The sequence below is a fragment of the Stylophora pistillata genome, chromosome 2 (assembly GCF_964205215.1).
Source record: "Stylophora pistillata chromosome 2, jaStyPist1.2, whole genome shotgun sequence".
Taxonomy (NCBI): Eukaryota; Metazoa; Cnidaria; class Anthozoa; order Scleractinia; family Pocilloporidae; genus Stylophora; species Stylophora pistillata.
Window position 1 is genome coordinate 43,464,822 of NC_142520.1, and position 15,416 is coordinate 43,480,237.

The 15,416-nt window shown below is 40.2% G+C and overlaps 1 protein-coding gene and 1 pseudogene across 1 annotated transcript in view; both read left to right on the forward strand.

Annotated features, from left to right (window-relative positions):
* The first annotated feature begins 1,352 nt into the window (after positions 1-1,352).
* LOC148739674 (uncharacterized) lies at positions 1,353-2,479 on the forward strand (annotated as a pseudogene).
* Positions 2,480-3,536: 1,057 nt separating this feature from the next.
* Positions 3,537-15,416, forward strand: part of LOC148739675 (uncharacterized) — a 53,791-nt gene continuing 41,911 nt past the window's right edge. Inside the window, exon 1 of the mRNA XM_088749533.1 lies at positions 3,537-3,706. Within this exon, the coding sequence (XP_088605659.1) occupies positions 3,537-3,706 (170 nt within the window). The remainder of the gene's footprint in view (positions 3,707-15,416) is intronic.

Genomic DNA, 15,416 nt, shown 5'->3' on the forward strand with positions numbered 1-15,416 from the left:
AGGTGATATCATTTTTTTCTTGGCAAAAGTTATTTCTGAGGCGAGCGGCCCCATGCAAGTTCACCCAATTTGACCTTTCGAAGAGACTTTGTTTCACCCGTAAATATAAACAATTCGATTAGCCTTAGCTCGCTTTCTGAGTAAACCATTGAAAAACCCAGCCATTTCCCATTAAAACTGCCCAGTAAGCCTGAGATAATACTTCGATGACAGCTTACCTTCCAAATGGGTGTTTGAAGGCAAATAACTTTGATGTTCTTCGCTAATATTCCTGCCTCTTCTGGGTATCTATTGAATTTTGTATTGAATGTTTCTAATGAAAAGAGGCAAGAAGTGAAGGAACTAATTGAACTAAAAAATAGACCCAGATCGATGTCACGCAATCTTTACATCTAAGTGATCAGGTGCTGCAAATACGTCCGCATGGATATTTTTGTCTTGCTTTTGCATACAATGTTTTCGTATTGGCTTCTGTTTTTTTGTTATCACAGGCCTATTTTGAAGGAGAGTTCTTTGTATCCAATACTCTGAATCGGTATATACACGCAACACATTTACTTTTCCCATTTTCTAGTGACTGTGCAACAAACCAGAAATCCTATCTAGTTTTAGCTTCAAAATTCAAACGCCTGGGCAGGTCCATTGCTAATGATTTTCCAAAGCTAGATAAAAGGGAATAGTAGTGAATATCTGAAAAAGTTACTGGCCGCAAAGTGAGACTTTGTAATTTGTATTAATTATATTTACCAACTTGCCCATGGCAGGTGGATACGCAAATAGGTCCTGTTCGTGGTGTATCTAACTTTTTAGGAATTGTGTTCAACATGGTACTTTTCGATGCAGAAGTAGACGCACGCTTTTATATGATTCTTCGAAAACTGTCCCTTTGGAAACTGAGAATTATTTGCTTTTTGGTTCGCACAAGACATGTTTCTTTTCGTACGACCATAGAACACGTGAAACTGTTTTGAGGGTTGCCATCTAGAGAGATCTAAGTTTAAAACAGAAGATTACCCAACGCAAATAGGTCTATGGCAAACGCTTTGTTTACCTGTCAAAAAGTTCTAAATATAGAATTCTCACAGGGTTTGAACTGTCATGTTTTAAAATCGACCTTGTCGATCGCTTGCCCGATAAGCGAAGCTAGCACATGGGAGGCTCCCAACTGTTACTTAAATTCAGCAAACCTTATTACGCGGACAAACTCCACTGGATTAAAATCTTTATGACTTTACAAAGATATGTGCAGGAAAGTGAGTTTAGGTCTGTTAAAGTGTATTGTATACCTTGAGCGCTCGCTTTGTCCAAAAAAACTATTTGCCACCTAGCGACGACTCGTCCTCCTTTGAGGAAATCTCCTATGACAGCGCACCAGCTACAACAAAGCGCGAACCAAAGTCCAAGACCACTGAACCACTCAATGACTATTTGTGCACTCGAGAAATCAGTCCCATTCGTTCTCGGCTACAACGGCCTTGGGAAGAAGCGAGTGAAAGAATGCGACGCTATCACTTGCGGAAGGCAGGTCGAGGTCTATCTACACTTCTACAAGACATAGCTCCAAGTGATAGTGGTTCTCTCTTCAAGGAAGTCTATTCCTCTGGTGTCATACAAAGAACCTTACAATGTAACGGAGAGGAAGCCATAAGCAGTTCAGTCGATGAAACCATGATGAGCCCACTCACCGAGTACTTCCGTGCAGCCGACAGCCGGGAGACGTGTCGGCAAATCCTGTCCATTATGGCTGATAAGAATCAGCTTTGACACTGGATACCCTATTTATCTCAGTATTGTTTTACTGAGGCCAGACGCCACTGCTTAGTATATGGAAGGGGAGCACTAGTGCTAACAGTTCCGACGCCAAAGATGAGAGTATCCACTGCTCAAATCGACCACTTCATAGCGTTCATCACTAGTGCTCGCTCGTATTATCCAAGATTTGCCTTTTGGCGAAAGAACAATCATGTTATCGACGAAAGAGACTATCAAGGTTCCAAACGTCATACGGATGATTATCCCAGAGCAAATAGTGATCCAGTATATGACTTACTGCCAGGAGTCTGGGTTCACGCCACTAAGCCGCGCTACCCTTTTGCGTATCTTGAGCAAGTGTGCTGCTTCTGTTCGGACATCGGTTCAAGGTCTCGATTATGTTAGTGCAGTAGGTGCGGAAGCATTTGACGATCTGTGTGATGTTGTTGAAACCCTTGGGGATGTAGGGCAAGGCATGGGATGGGCGAAACAGCAGGAAAATAATCTCCTCGCAAGCAAACGGTACCTTAAAAGCGACTTTAAGGTGAGTGTGATCCGCGCTGGGCAGATACCCCTCTACCTCTCTATGTCTCTCGCCCTAAATCTTTGTCTTGTGCGTTCAAGACCGGCTGTTATCGGCAGGATAATGCCGGCTGCTACCACTGCGGAGTCACTCTCGTCTGCGCAGCAGCTCTTGGCCATGAAGGTGTCAAGATCAGGCGTTTAGATTTTTCTGATCTACAAAGAGGCAAGTCGGCATGTGATCGGAAGGCTGCGACTATAGTCACACACGAGGATTTATCTTAACGCTAGAAATGATATCGAGACGCCTGAGCAGATGAGAGACGCGATAATCTCTTCTGGTGGAGTTCCTTGTGTTAACGTAGCATTGTGTGAGACTTTCCGAGTCCCGACGGTGCTATCTTCAAATATAAAGGGTATTAGTCAGCTCAGTAATGTCGAATACAAGGAAGAGGGGCTACTAGTTTGGAGGGCGTATGGTATCGGCGATGGTAAACTCATCCCTACAGACAAACTGCATTGCCCATCCCCATCTGACCTATGGACCCTTACCGGAGTTACTCGCTCTTACTCAAGCACATTTACTTCTTTCAAGGAGAGGTGCATAAAAGCATCAGTTCGAGATCCAGATACACCAATGCATATCGAAGAGGAAGACAATAACGCGGCGACCTTCAGCTGTCCCGAGGAGGGTTGTGTCAAAACATTTGTGAGATATTCATCAAAGCAGCGGCATTTAGACTGTGGACAAACACCAACGAGCTTTTGAGCGATATACTGTACTGGATGGAGCTGCTCTTGGATATTCTCAAAGGCTTCAGGGGCAATGCGCAGCTGTTCCCGAGCTGGACGCAGTTGCAGAACCGCCATCTTCTTACGACATGCCACCAAAGGGCTGAGCGGTCAAGTCAAGTACTTCCCGTAAATAAAGATTTACGCACAAGCAAAAGAACTACCTGACTGAGAAATTTCAACAAGGTGAGTGATCAGGACGAAAAAGTAATCCGGCATTAATTGCGCGTTCTATGATGTCTGCCGTGGACTCGCAAGGGAAACGGATGTTCAGTAGTAAAGAGTTTCTGATTGCATCTCAGGTCGCTAGGTTCTTCTCCAGACTTGCGGCAAAGAAGTCTCTGTTTCACGATGATGATATTGAAAAGGAGATTGAATGTGCTACCCAGGAGGCAATTGTCGAAGAATTGACGAATGAAGCTTTTCGGGAGCTTTTGCCAGGACATCCTATCGTGTGATAGTTATAATATATGCGAAATAACCTCAGGAGGGAACTCAACACGACCAAGTTATCGGTTGCAAAACTAAAAGACATTTGCGCCGGGCTTGATATTGCTGTTGATGTAACCATCAAACGTAAAGAACCCTATGCAGACAAAACTGAGGAGTACTGTCAAAAATTTCGATGGAAAGCGGATAGGTAAAGCCCAAAGTTAGCACATGGATGGGGTGGGGAATGAGAGGAGGGTTATCATAGGGATATGTTCTTCAGTATCACGACCCAAAATACCACGCCAAACGCTAATCTAAGCATATGTCAGTCGTGGGAGCACCGTCATATGGACTTTCTTCTTAAATTCATGTCACTAAGATGCTGCAGGGAATCTCTATAAGTTTGCGCCCAGCAGGAAATTCGTTTTCCGGCTTGCGCCCGCGCATTTTTGTTTTCAAAGTCTTCCAGTCCAACCCCCCCCCCTCCGCACCCCTTTAAAAAAAATTGGAATGGGCCGTCCTTTACCTATTCTCCCTCGCAGCCGTTTTTAGTCTCGTCACGCAACGCTCCTCCCCACAAATGGCCGTTTGTGGGGAGGAGCGTTGCGTGACGAGACTAAAAACGGCTGCGAGGGAGACTATCCTTTACCCCAAGTACATTTTGTTTTCACCCACTTTAAATTCAAAGTTATCACAAAGGTGAGGTAGTGGACTAGGGGGACTGAATAGGGTGTGGTTACGAATTCTAAGCTATTTTCTACTACCCTCTGAGTTGAGCAATAGCTGAGTGCGCTAAGGAGAAAAACGAGAAGTTGTCCCTCTTTAACTTGAAAGAAAAACGTATTTTGAGCGAAAGCAGTTGAGTGAATTGCTGTTTAAATATTCAGAAAAGAAATGAAAAAATCTTGTGTGTCTTTATATAATGATGGAAAAATCTCAATTAAATTGTTGCAATGGCCATATAATGAACCGTTAAATACATTGCGTGCAACATTGCATCGGAAAGCTTCTTTCCCCCTCCCCGTCAGAAAAAAATTAATCACCCTAGTCTGGAAGTGACGAAGGAAAGGTTGCTTTAGATAGGCTCACTAGACCTACATTTACGTCTTGCGCTTATGAATTTTTTTATTATACAAGAAACTGAACGAATATCAAGAGTTTGCTCTCTGAGAGGTAGATATTGTAACTTCTGGATTGATTTTCCGGAAAAGTGTTGCACAAGCTGGCCTGGAACCGGCATACAAGCTTGATATTAAGATATGACCCTAAATTATCAGTGAAGCGTGGCAACAAAGCAATGGAAAAATTAACCGAGAACGTAAAAATTATTTGCCTTCAAACACCCATTTGGAAGGTAAGCTGTCATTTAAGTATTATCTCAGATTCACTGGGCCAGTTTTAATGGGAAATGGCTGAGTTTTCCAATGGTTTGCTCAGAAAGCGAGCTAAGGCTAGTCGAATTGTTTATATTTCCCGGTGAAACAAAATCTTTTCGAAAGGTAAAATTGGGTGAACTTGCATGGGGCCGCTCGCCTCAGAAATAACTTTTGCCAAGAAAAAAATGATATCACGTTCAAAAACAGCTCTTGTACTCGCTAGAATTTAATTTTGAAAGAATTCTACAAATACCGAGTATGTTTTAAGATGTTTGAAAACGGTATGGAATTTTTGATTTTCAGAGTCTAGAAATTTCGGTTCTCTTCGCTTGCTCTCCATGAATTCGGAATTACTATTGTAAGTCTAAAATATCATGAAAGCAGCTTAGCAATCCCTCCTTAATAAAATCATAAATTAAGAAAAACCATAATTTGCTATGCGCCTTCACGCGAGTTCGATATCTGATCATGAAATTTGATCTCATTTTTCTGATTTTTCGGCTTCCCGGGTGTTCCACGGTTTTTCGTAATTTTCTCAAAAACGTTAAAACTCTAGAACCTAAGACTTATATGGCGATTCTTAGCATACTATAGGTTATCTCTCGACGAAATATCGAGGGGTCCATTTTTCCGATTTTGTGCCACATTTTTTCAATCTCACTCGGTCTTTACAGAGAGTTGCTCTTAAGTCCAGAAGTGTTCTTTAGATTTTCATAGAGCTGTTTAGTACGTTCCCACAAATGAAATGAAATTGAATAATTAATCGATCACTTAAAGAAAATACCAGCAGGCATTTTCAGTAACAATATCCTGCTGATATGGCTGTAAATAAGGAACCTGTTTTACTTGTGTAAGGAAAGCGTCAAATCCATCTCGCACTGGTGAGAATATCTCAGAACAGAGCTTATTAAAAAAAATCAAGCGAACCATGGAAATGCATTGATCTCCAAACGCAGTGCAATAAATCGAAAATGAGTAGAGTGCAGTACTAATTAATTTATCCCTTTATGTAAATTTGTGGTATGAAAGTCAAAGCACTAGCACTTAGCACTAATAATCTTCAACTCGCGGAAAAAAAAGAGCTTTAGGAGAGGATATTTTCATGCAGAAAAACGGTTCTTCTTTTACTGAATGTTCGAAGTGAATTCAAAGGACAAGAAGTAAACTTCTCAAGCTCATTAATAATTCATGACGTTTTAAGCCAACCAGAGCGCCCCATTCACGTCAGGTGGATGACTTTGAAATTCAAGGAAACACCAGTTGAAAATAATTAGTGTTTCATCACGTTTTCATCACTAGTGATAAAATTGTTCTTAATCTGAATATTCATAGATAATACAAACAGCTTTATACTCTTTAAAAACCCCACCAACATTTCGAATATTGGAAACTTGACACTTTGCACTCTTTGCCAATCCTCAAAAATGCCTACTGCCCACTTATTTTTATACCTGGTAGACTTCGGTATTGCTCTCTCTACGCAAATCTCTTCTTCCTCGATTGTTTTCGGGAAGCGAAACCTTCCTTCGGCCATGGCAAAAACAGTGTGTAAAAGACTTCAAGTTCACAACGCTTTTGAAATAGAAATTTGGTGCAACGCTAAACTATTGGATAATTAAAAACAAGCCCACTAATACAATGAATGCCGACTGAATACAACAAATCACACATAAAAGGCATTTTAAAGAAAAATGGGAAAAATACAACATTGTATAATTTTATATTTTTTCTTTCACGAAGTCATTACAAAAACTCGTGCTTCGGGTTTCACCATGTTTCCAAACGCTCGAAAACAATAAAACCACTCAGACTGCAGCCTCGTGGTTTCAAATGTTTTCTCGCGTTTGGAAACCTGATGAAACCCGCACTTTCGTTTTGGAAGTAGTACTAAGAAACGATATCCTTCTCTCGAAGCTCTCCCCTATAGGGGAATCCTTGTTTACAATATTTGCCTCATTAGCATAAGCAATTCAGTTTCTAATGGAGCTAAAAATAGATCAGTTCTGAATATCGAAAGGTCAAAGTACGATTAACTCGGCCAATGAATACGAGCCTGATGCATTGAATACTTTTTGTGCAACACGGGTTTAAAAACTCAAAATTTTACACAGAATGTATGAGCTCATTACCGCTTTTGCCACCCAGAAATTTTGCAGTTTTTGATGGACTATTTCTCTTTGAATATTACACCCTAAGAGCTTAAAATTTCACCATGTACTAAAGTTTTCTAGCCCTTTAGCTGCCTGAAGTCAATTTGTATCTAACATTCCTCCTTCTTTACGCAAAGCCGTATGCAAATGAGCAAAAATGTAAACAACGACGTCATCGTGAATCCGCCTATTGGCAGAGGTTGTTCGCAACACTTTTGAAGGAAGGCTGCAATTTTAAATTATGCGATATCACAGCTTACTTCAAACAGTATAAATACTATTTATGCAACGCTTTTAAGCAGTTATATCGACACGAAATATCCCAGAAGTTTCAACAGTAAGATAATTTTTTAGATCTGAATATTCAAACCTGATAAAATGCCGTTTGCAATAAAACAAACTCTTAGTGGACGAATCGCAAACTTACAGAATACAGACGTACTGTAAAAACTTAAGTGAAGAGTGTAGACAAAGATTTGCATAACAGGGAAAATGTCAGTAACTTTCCACAAAGGTAGGTAAAACAAAAAAATCCTTGCTTGAATCAATGAACATGACCGCTGAAATATACTAATTTGCATGCACTTACACTGATTTGCCGGCCAAAACTTTTATTTGCCCGATGAAGCTGTTATCAAGGGACCAAGATCTCTTGAAATCTCGATACAAGGCACCCGATGTACTCTTACAGAGACTTTGCAATGCTGTGAACACCCAAAAATTCTCTTCATTCTCTTGTGGACAACTTCCTCACAAAGACAAAATAATGTGTCCTAACTTTCCTACGTCCTCACTCGTCCACCGCGTGAGAGTTCGAAATCACAGATCATATATCACTAACCATAATACAAGTAAAGTATGCTTCATAAAACCTGATCAAAAGACAAACTTGAACATGCCGGTTTTATTTTGACCATCACTTTTAAACTCTTAAGCAAATTATTTTTAAAGATTATTGATTTGATGTCATGAACATACCTACATGGCAATATAAACTGGAACATAGCGTTTTCATTTGCGCCTGCTCAAATAAACACACTGTATATAATTTGAAATAAAACTACTGAGACATTTTGTAATATCATTTCAAACTTTCCCACTCTCAGGATTTGTCGGCAACCAACCCTTAGCATCCCCTTGGTCAATGTCATCTGGCCTTTTATGAGGGCTACACCACATTTACCCCTTACATGTATTGCTGGGTAGCTCGTTAACCTTTTTTAGGCATTTATATGGAACACCGAAAAGAAAACATCGAAACTTAAACGGATTTATTCTGTTAGCGGTTATGCTTCAGGACCTATCCTAACCTATACTAACTGTCGTCGTGTGTTGACAGGCGATTGGACAACAACCAGTTGGAGGACTTGCCAAAAAACATATTCAATAACAACGCCGAATTAGTATATCTGTAAGTGAAAAAGTAAAGACTTTTAAGCTATTTCGTATGTTCCCAAAAAATAAATGAAATTGAATTATTTATCAATCAATTAAAGAAATTACCATCAGGTATTTTCAGTAACAATATCCTGCTGAAATGGCTGTAAGGAGGGAACCTGTCTTACTTGTGTAAGGAAGGTGTCAAATACATATCGTACTGGTGGGAATATCTCAGATCAGAGCAACGATGTGCTATCACCGAATAAAAACAGCCACGAGATTGAAATTTTCCAATGCAAATGTAATGAAAGGCAGGTGAAGGGGATTGATAGTTCACATGCATTCTTGCACTCCTAGCTCGCTATAAGCGCTTTCAAAGAAAAGGTTTTAACGGAAATTTATCAAAGAAAAGTTGCTGGAGTAAAATTTCGGACCCCGTAGACGCATATTAGTTTTCTTCAATAAGTTTTTACGTTATAAGTTATCTTGCTCAGAAAGTGTATTGTCAGCTTATTAAAAAAATATCAAGTGAACCATAGAAAAGCATTGATCTCCAGACGCAATGCAATAACTCGGAAATGCGTACAGGGCAATACTCATTAATTTATCCCTTCTTGCAAATTTGTGGTATAAAAGTCAAAGTACTAGCTCTTAGCGCTCAATCCTCAACTCGCAAAAAACAAAAAGCTTTAGTAGAGGATATTGTAATGCAATAATAGGTATTTTTTTTAATGAATATTCGAAGTGATTGAAGGGACAAGAAGTAAACTTCTCAAACTCATTAATACTTCATGACGTTATAAGCCAACCAGAGCGCTCCATTCGGGTCATGGTGGATGACTTTGAAACTCAAGGAGACACCGTTTGAAAATAACAAGTGTTTTGTCACGTTTTCATCACTAGTGATAAAATTGTCCTTAAGAGCGAATGTTACCAATGGTCAAACATTTGGTGGCAACGGCCGAAAAATCGATTCGGCTCATTCTCAGGTTAGGTAGGCGTTATGGTCAAACAAAGCACTGCATATTTCGTTTGGCTGAATATCGATTGATTTTCGAGAAAATCGATAATAACTGAATTTCGACCAAATGCCGCTTTTGAAGCTCGAAATTTAAGGCAAATCTCGGAGCGTCACACCACGAATTGAAAACACTCGGACCGATAAAAACTACCAAATCTTGAAAAACAACATCATTACATATTGTGATAGCAATCTGAGCAATTCTTGATCATTTATTTACACAACGTAATTGAATTTATCCGACCTTCTTCTAACAAGATTAAAAATAGGTCAAAAGTAACCTGTTATTTACCTATGTGCTATACAAAATAATCGACTCAAAATTTGGCTTTTGTAAGGCAAAGTGTGGTTCTCGTCGATCTCTAAACGAGTTTTTGGGGAAATGATTCAGTGCAATTTAATTAAATTTTAAAGTTGGATAAAATGAACTGATTTGACGATGCCGTCAGTTATTCGAAAATGTACACCTTCACACGAAAACTCGAATTTTTCGCATTTTACAGCCAATCCACAGCTTATTTCATATAACATCATCTGTTGAATTGGGTCAATTTAAGACCCTTTTTGCCATTAAAAACTCAAAACAAACCTTCGATGACCAATTTTTACCGCTTCAAAGTCGTCCAAAAATCGTCCGACATCGCTGAGAACTTGTTCCAGCTGAGCCCGCAAAACGTCATCATGACGTCAAAGGCTCAACAAAATTATGCTTTGCTTTGTCACAACTTTCTTTGTTCGCTGCACAGAGAATCACACATATTATTTTTTTGAGAACTGTTTCGTTGTCAGTCGGGAAATGTCAACTTTTTCAGACGATGAATTGTCCCAGAAATCATCTGAAGCTTCTGTAGATTGTTTTGCGCCGACAAACGATGAATTTTTGCCATGCGAATAAAGATAAACACAGAACGGCACGGACTCCCCTTGTGGGTTTTGAGGTCTCATCGCTTTATTGCCTTCGAACTGAATTTTTGCTTGTGGTAAGCGAATTTTCTTTTTTGTAAGAAATGATAAGGTGATTAGTAAAAATAGCTTTCGGCAATGGCAAATTGTGTATCCGAAGGCGGTTATCGGGTGTTTGTGAAAGCCATTTCTAAGCCATCTCTATGTGTTTTCCCCGATGCATTTGGTCAATGATCTCATTAACCCTTTCCTACATGTTTTTTACTATCGGTGCTTTGAGAGGTTTGAAGTGAACTCTGTTGTTGAGTGGCCTCTTTTGTTTTTTGTCTTAATCATGATGACTATTGTTGTGTTGCTTCGGTGAGGTTTAAAGCAGAGTTTGTTTCAACTGTTTTACAGCCGTGATCTCGTTGCGTTACAAAGTATTTTTTGGCTTAGATGCAGTCTGCAAGTAGCGTTATGACAATTTACAAGTAGCTCTGAAGGGCGATAGAAGACTGAACCGGTGGCATTCAGTTTGATATGAAACAGAAGTAGTTCTTTGTTTTGTCCGTAAAAGGTGTAACGAAGGCACATTCGTCTTGCGAATAAATATCGCAAAATTTGGCCTGAGACCCTTTGATACCACGCTGGCTTGGCTGTCAGATGGCTGATAGTTTGACAGGTTTTTTTAAAAAAAATTCATTTTCTCGGTTATTTTGGCTGCAAGCCTACATTTTAAAGTATTAGTGTTTTTACGCTCTGTGTCGTAAGCTGTTTGTTCTGCTTTCACTGATATTAAAGCCAACTTTATTTTAGAATAAGAGCATACAATTATATTTTCATCTGTTTTGTATAAAAGTGAACTCTTTGAGGTCAGAAATCTCAAACCTCAATTCGGCTATTTTATCGTTCTTATTTACAGTGTTCACCGAGTAATTTCCTTTGTGTAAGGTATTCAGCCAGAGAGTTGTTAAAGGTGGATATTGATTAGCTCATATGTAAAGGTAATAAAGTCCGTGGAGGTTCGTAGACTTCGCTTTCCGGTGTCGAGATCGCACTGAAAATGGTTTTTCTTGTCCCTTCTCTTCTTGAATGGTAGGCACTGAACCCGACAGAATTCTTCGCCTAGAACCTTCAAAGTACACAGATCTCTCGAAACATTCCTCCGAGAAGTGTTTGGAGTAGATCACAAATATTTCTGTAGGACTGAAGTTTACGTGGCGAGGTCGCACAAATCGTATCCGTTTTTCCCGCTCTGATCTATTTGCTAGGCTCCGATGCAGAGAAATACCTGCAGCATGGTCTGCACGATTACTTCAGCTTTGAATTACGCATCGATGCCCAGTTATTTTTGTTTAGTTTTTTTAAGAATAGAGTAAAGCACTCTGTTATGTTTGCTTGACATTTTTGCCACATGAGATTGTGGCGTTGAGCCTTTGACGTCACTTCCTCTGAGTCCTGCCATCAACTTCCGGAACATGATCAAATAACGGCGGACGCGAAGTCGTGAATTTAACGGCCCGAAAAAAGATATTTCTGGTGCTCGGTCTAAACTGAACTTTGTTAGAGAAGGCGAAGGAGACACATTAAACACGAAAACGGAAAAAAATGATGTACGAAGATTTTGATCTCAGGGGCACTTTAATGAAATCGTAACGGCGTTCTTACAGCTTATAAAGCAGTTTCACTGGAAATTGTCCGCAGATAGCTCCATTGCGAACAAACATCACGGTGTTCGCGAAGAAAATCATGGCGGTTGACATAGGAAATAGACCAATTTCGATATATTTAAACGTGACAGACTGGTGACGAAACTCCAACAACGAAGCGAGGCTCCGGGGAATACGGCGCGAATAATAAAAACAAACACACCACTGCAAACACTGCAAGGTTGATGAATAGGGAATATTCTCGGTTTCTTTTTTTTAGTCCATTGCTGTTCATCTTCGCGTGTAGCATGGTAAAGTATTGTCCTGTTGCGCTTTGCCGCAGTGGGAGTAAGAAAAGATCGGATCTCAGTTATTTTTGCTTTCCTACACGGCACAATGAGCGTAAGAAGTGGGAAGTTTTCTGTAAGCGAGCAGATCAAAAATCCAAGGCACTGGGCGATCCACGAATCTGTTCCTTGCATTTTAAGGAAGCAACATCGAGATTTTAATTTCTGGTAGAAAAACTGTGCGTTCAGACTGCTATCCGACCATCTTTGATCCAACGAAATCTATTAATACTGTGAGTTCACGTTCGAAACGTTTTGCCGATAGGAAGGCACAGTGTGACGAACAACCGCAAGCCAAGAAAGTTTGTCCCAGAAAGCTCGATGAGGACTCCAATGATACTTGCGTGGATATTAGTGCTGATGCGATTTCAGTTAGCTATGATCACTCGTACTTTTGCAGCCAGGAACAAGCAACACAGAAAAATATCTCGAACGGTTCTGATACCACGCTTCCGATAGGTAAATGTCCTACGGCATGTCAAACCCATTAGGCTTATAAAAGACTTTGAGGTTTCTTCAGAGTACTTGTTGGCTTTCCCCAGAAGATAGTTTCACATATCTGGGAAGGTGACTTCTGGAAATATCGAGAGGTTCCTACTCCAGTTCCATTTCAATATGGATACAGGGTCTGGCAAAACACCCTCGTCTGTGGCAAGTAATTCGGCCATGATATGATTTTCATTTTCACTTTCCCCTTCAGTCACTTTCGGGAGCTTCATTGAATGAGCATTAAACGCAAGCTCAACCAACTCGGCCTATCTTTTACACTTTCCTTCCGAGGATATTTGTATCCCTCTTCCTTGAAGGAAGGTTCGCAACCACGGCAACTTTTGACGCTGAAAGTATTGTAGATTGATCTCACCTTTTTTTCCGACGTGGCCATGACAACGATGGTTACTTCGATTTACTTTCAACTCGAAGAAACTACGAATTTACACTAGAAAAACGATAATAACCCAAGAAAGCAGTTTCTGCTCGAAGATGTGAACAACCAAAACTCGATTCGAATGAATTTTGTTCCCCAGAGCCTCGCTCGGGTGTTCAAGTTTCGCTACCAGTCTCTCACGTTGAAATATATCGAAATTGGTCTATCGCATGAGGAACTTTGCCTGGCTGGTTAGTTTTTAAGCCTCAAACTTTTGGTTATTAGGATTTTGGCTTGACAATAAGTCAAGCTTTCGCTCCTTTTATGTCTTTATCTATTGTTTGAAGGAAAGCGTTTCTATTGTTCGCCAGATAAAGGTTAGTAATCACCGGTGCGTAGCCAGTTGAATCATTAAAGTGTCTGTTAAGTTGGCGCGTTGTCATGCTAAGAACTTTAACAGTGAAACAAAGTTCAAACCCTCCGCTCTTCCCTTTCGCTTATTTTCCTTAACGCCATTTTATAACGTGCAATATGATTATAAAATTTGGCGCCAACTTAAGATACAAGGAGGACGGACAGTAAAAACTGATTCTGAAAATTAGTTCTTTTTTAATTATCTGCGTGCCGGCAGTTTAACCACTGGCGCAATAAATATAAAAAAAACATGTTGTCCGCAAGCCGAAGGGAACAAAGAAAGTGTGATTTTACACCTTCTTACGTTTAAATGACCTCACTTTTCCTTCGTCTTGCGCGCAAAACTTAGCACTAACAGTGAAACAAGGCTCTATCCTTCCGCTTTTTCCCCTTTCCTCATTTTCGTTAACGCCATGATTTATAACCTGCCATGCGATTGTAAAAGTTAAGGTCTCATTCTCCCGAGAGCGGAATAAAGAAGCCCAAGGAGCGCACAAAGCAAATTGGGCAAAACCTAGAGTCGTCAACACGTAGACTACAGTTTGCTGACTTACCGCTGGGTAGGTCCAGTAAACAAACGGCACCTTTAGGAGCCACCACAATATGAGAAAGAAATGACCAACTAGCAATTCTGTGTTACTCTGTTCTTCTACCTTACTCTTTTGCAGCCACTTAGTCCTGTCTGATAAGCGACATCACTCAAACGTAAGAAGGTGTGAAATGACACTTTCTTTGTTCCTGAGGCTTGACAACAACAGCGTCGTTTCTTTTACAATCCTTGCGTCAGTGGTTGAAAAACGACACGCACGCAGTTCTCTTTCACAACTTACACTTACTGTTAAACTTTTTTGGTCATGTTGCTCAAAAATAGAAGGATATAGTAGATCTGCTTAAAACGTACTGTGGGTACTATTTTCAGTTGTTCTAGAGCAGTTTATCCGCCGGTTTAGACCCACTCTCAGGTTAGCCTAGTTTTTTGTTTTTGGTAATTAAGTTAAGTGGTAAGATATCATTTCGTTACTATTTTGAAACCAAACATGTGACAAGAGGAATCGAATGTTTTTTACCTGTTTGGAAGTCAGGCGACGTTCGGAACGCCGACTTTGAGCCATGTGGTACATTTGTTAACAATTTGGCGGAAACTTTCCTTAAAAAAGACGTAAAGAATGGCAGCAACTGAATCTTTCCCGCACTTAAATATATAGCCGAGGTAGATGGAGGGTTGGACAAGTTAAAATAACTTTACTCGACGAGCCATTCATTGAAAGTGACGGCTACCGAAATAAGTGGAGGCATTTGTACGATTTTTATCGAAGCTTAGAACTTCAAGCCTTACATTACAATTCCCGTTGAAGACACTTCCCACCTGAGCTCCCATTTGCTTTTTAAAGTTCCTCGCATCATCGAATGGGCTTCGCCAAATCAAAGTCAACACATAGGCAAAGGAAAAAGAGCGTATCCATAACATACAGTTTTACCACGCTAAATTTTCAAACCGTTGCGAAAAAAACAACAGTAAAAGTTACTTGCAGGACCACATTTCACACGCAAAGGATTTGAGTAGCCCGCGTGGCTAAGGGAGCTCGCTGATAAGCCTGTGAACTTTGCAATTTGTGTGATCATCGTTTCCCGGTTCCAGACCTCGTCGCTCTCCCCTCCCCCACCCCCTGATGAAGAGGGGAATCAAGGAAATTTACAGGGATCCCTCATAGAAAGGATGTAATTGGGGAAATATTATGAATGGATGTTTCAATAGACATCCACGAGCTAAGAGCGATATCTAGAGATGGATTTGATCGCTTCTCAGTCAAAAATTTCAAAGTACTCAGAA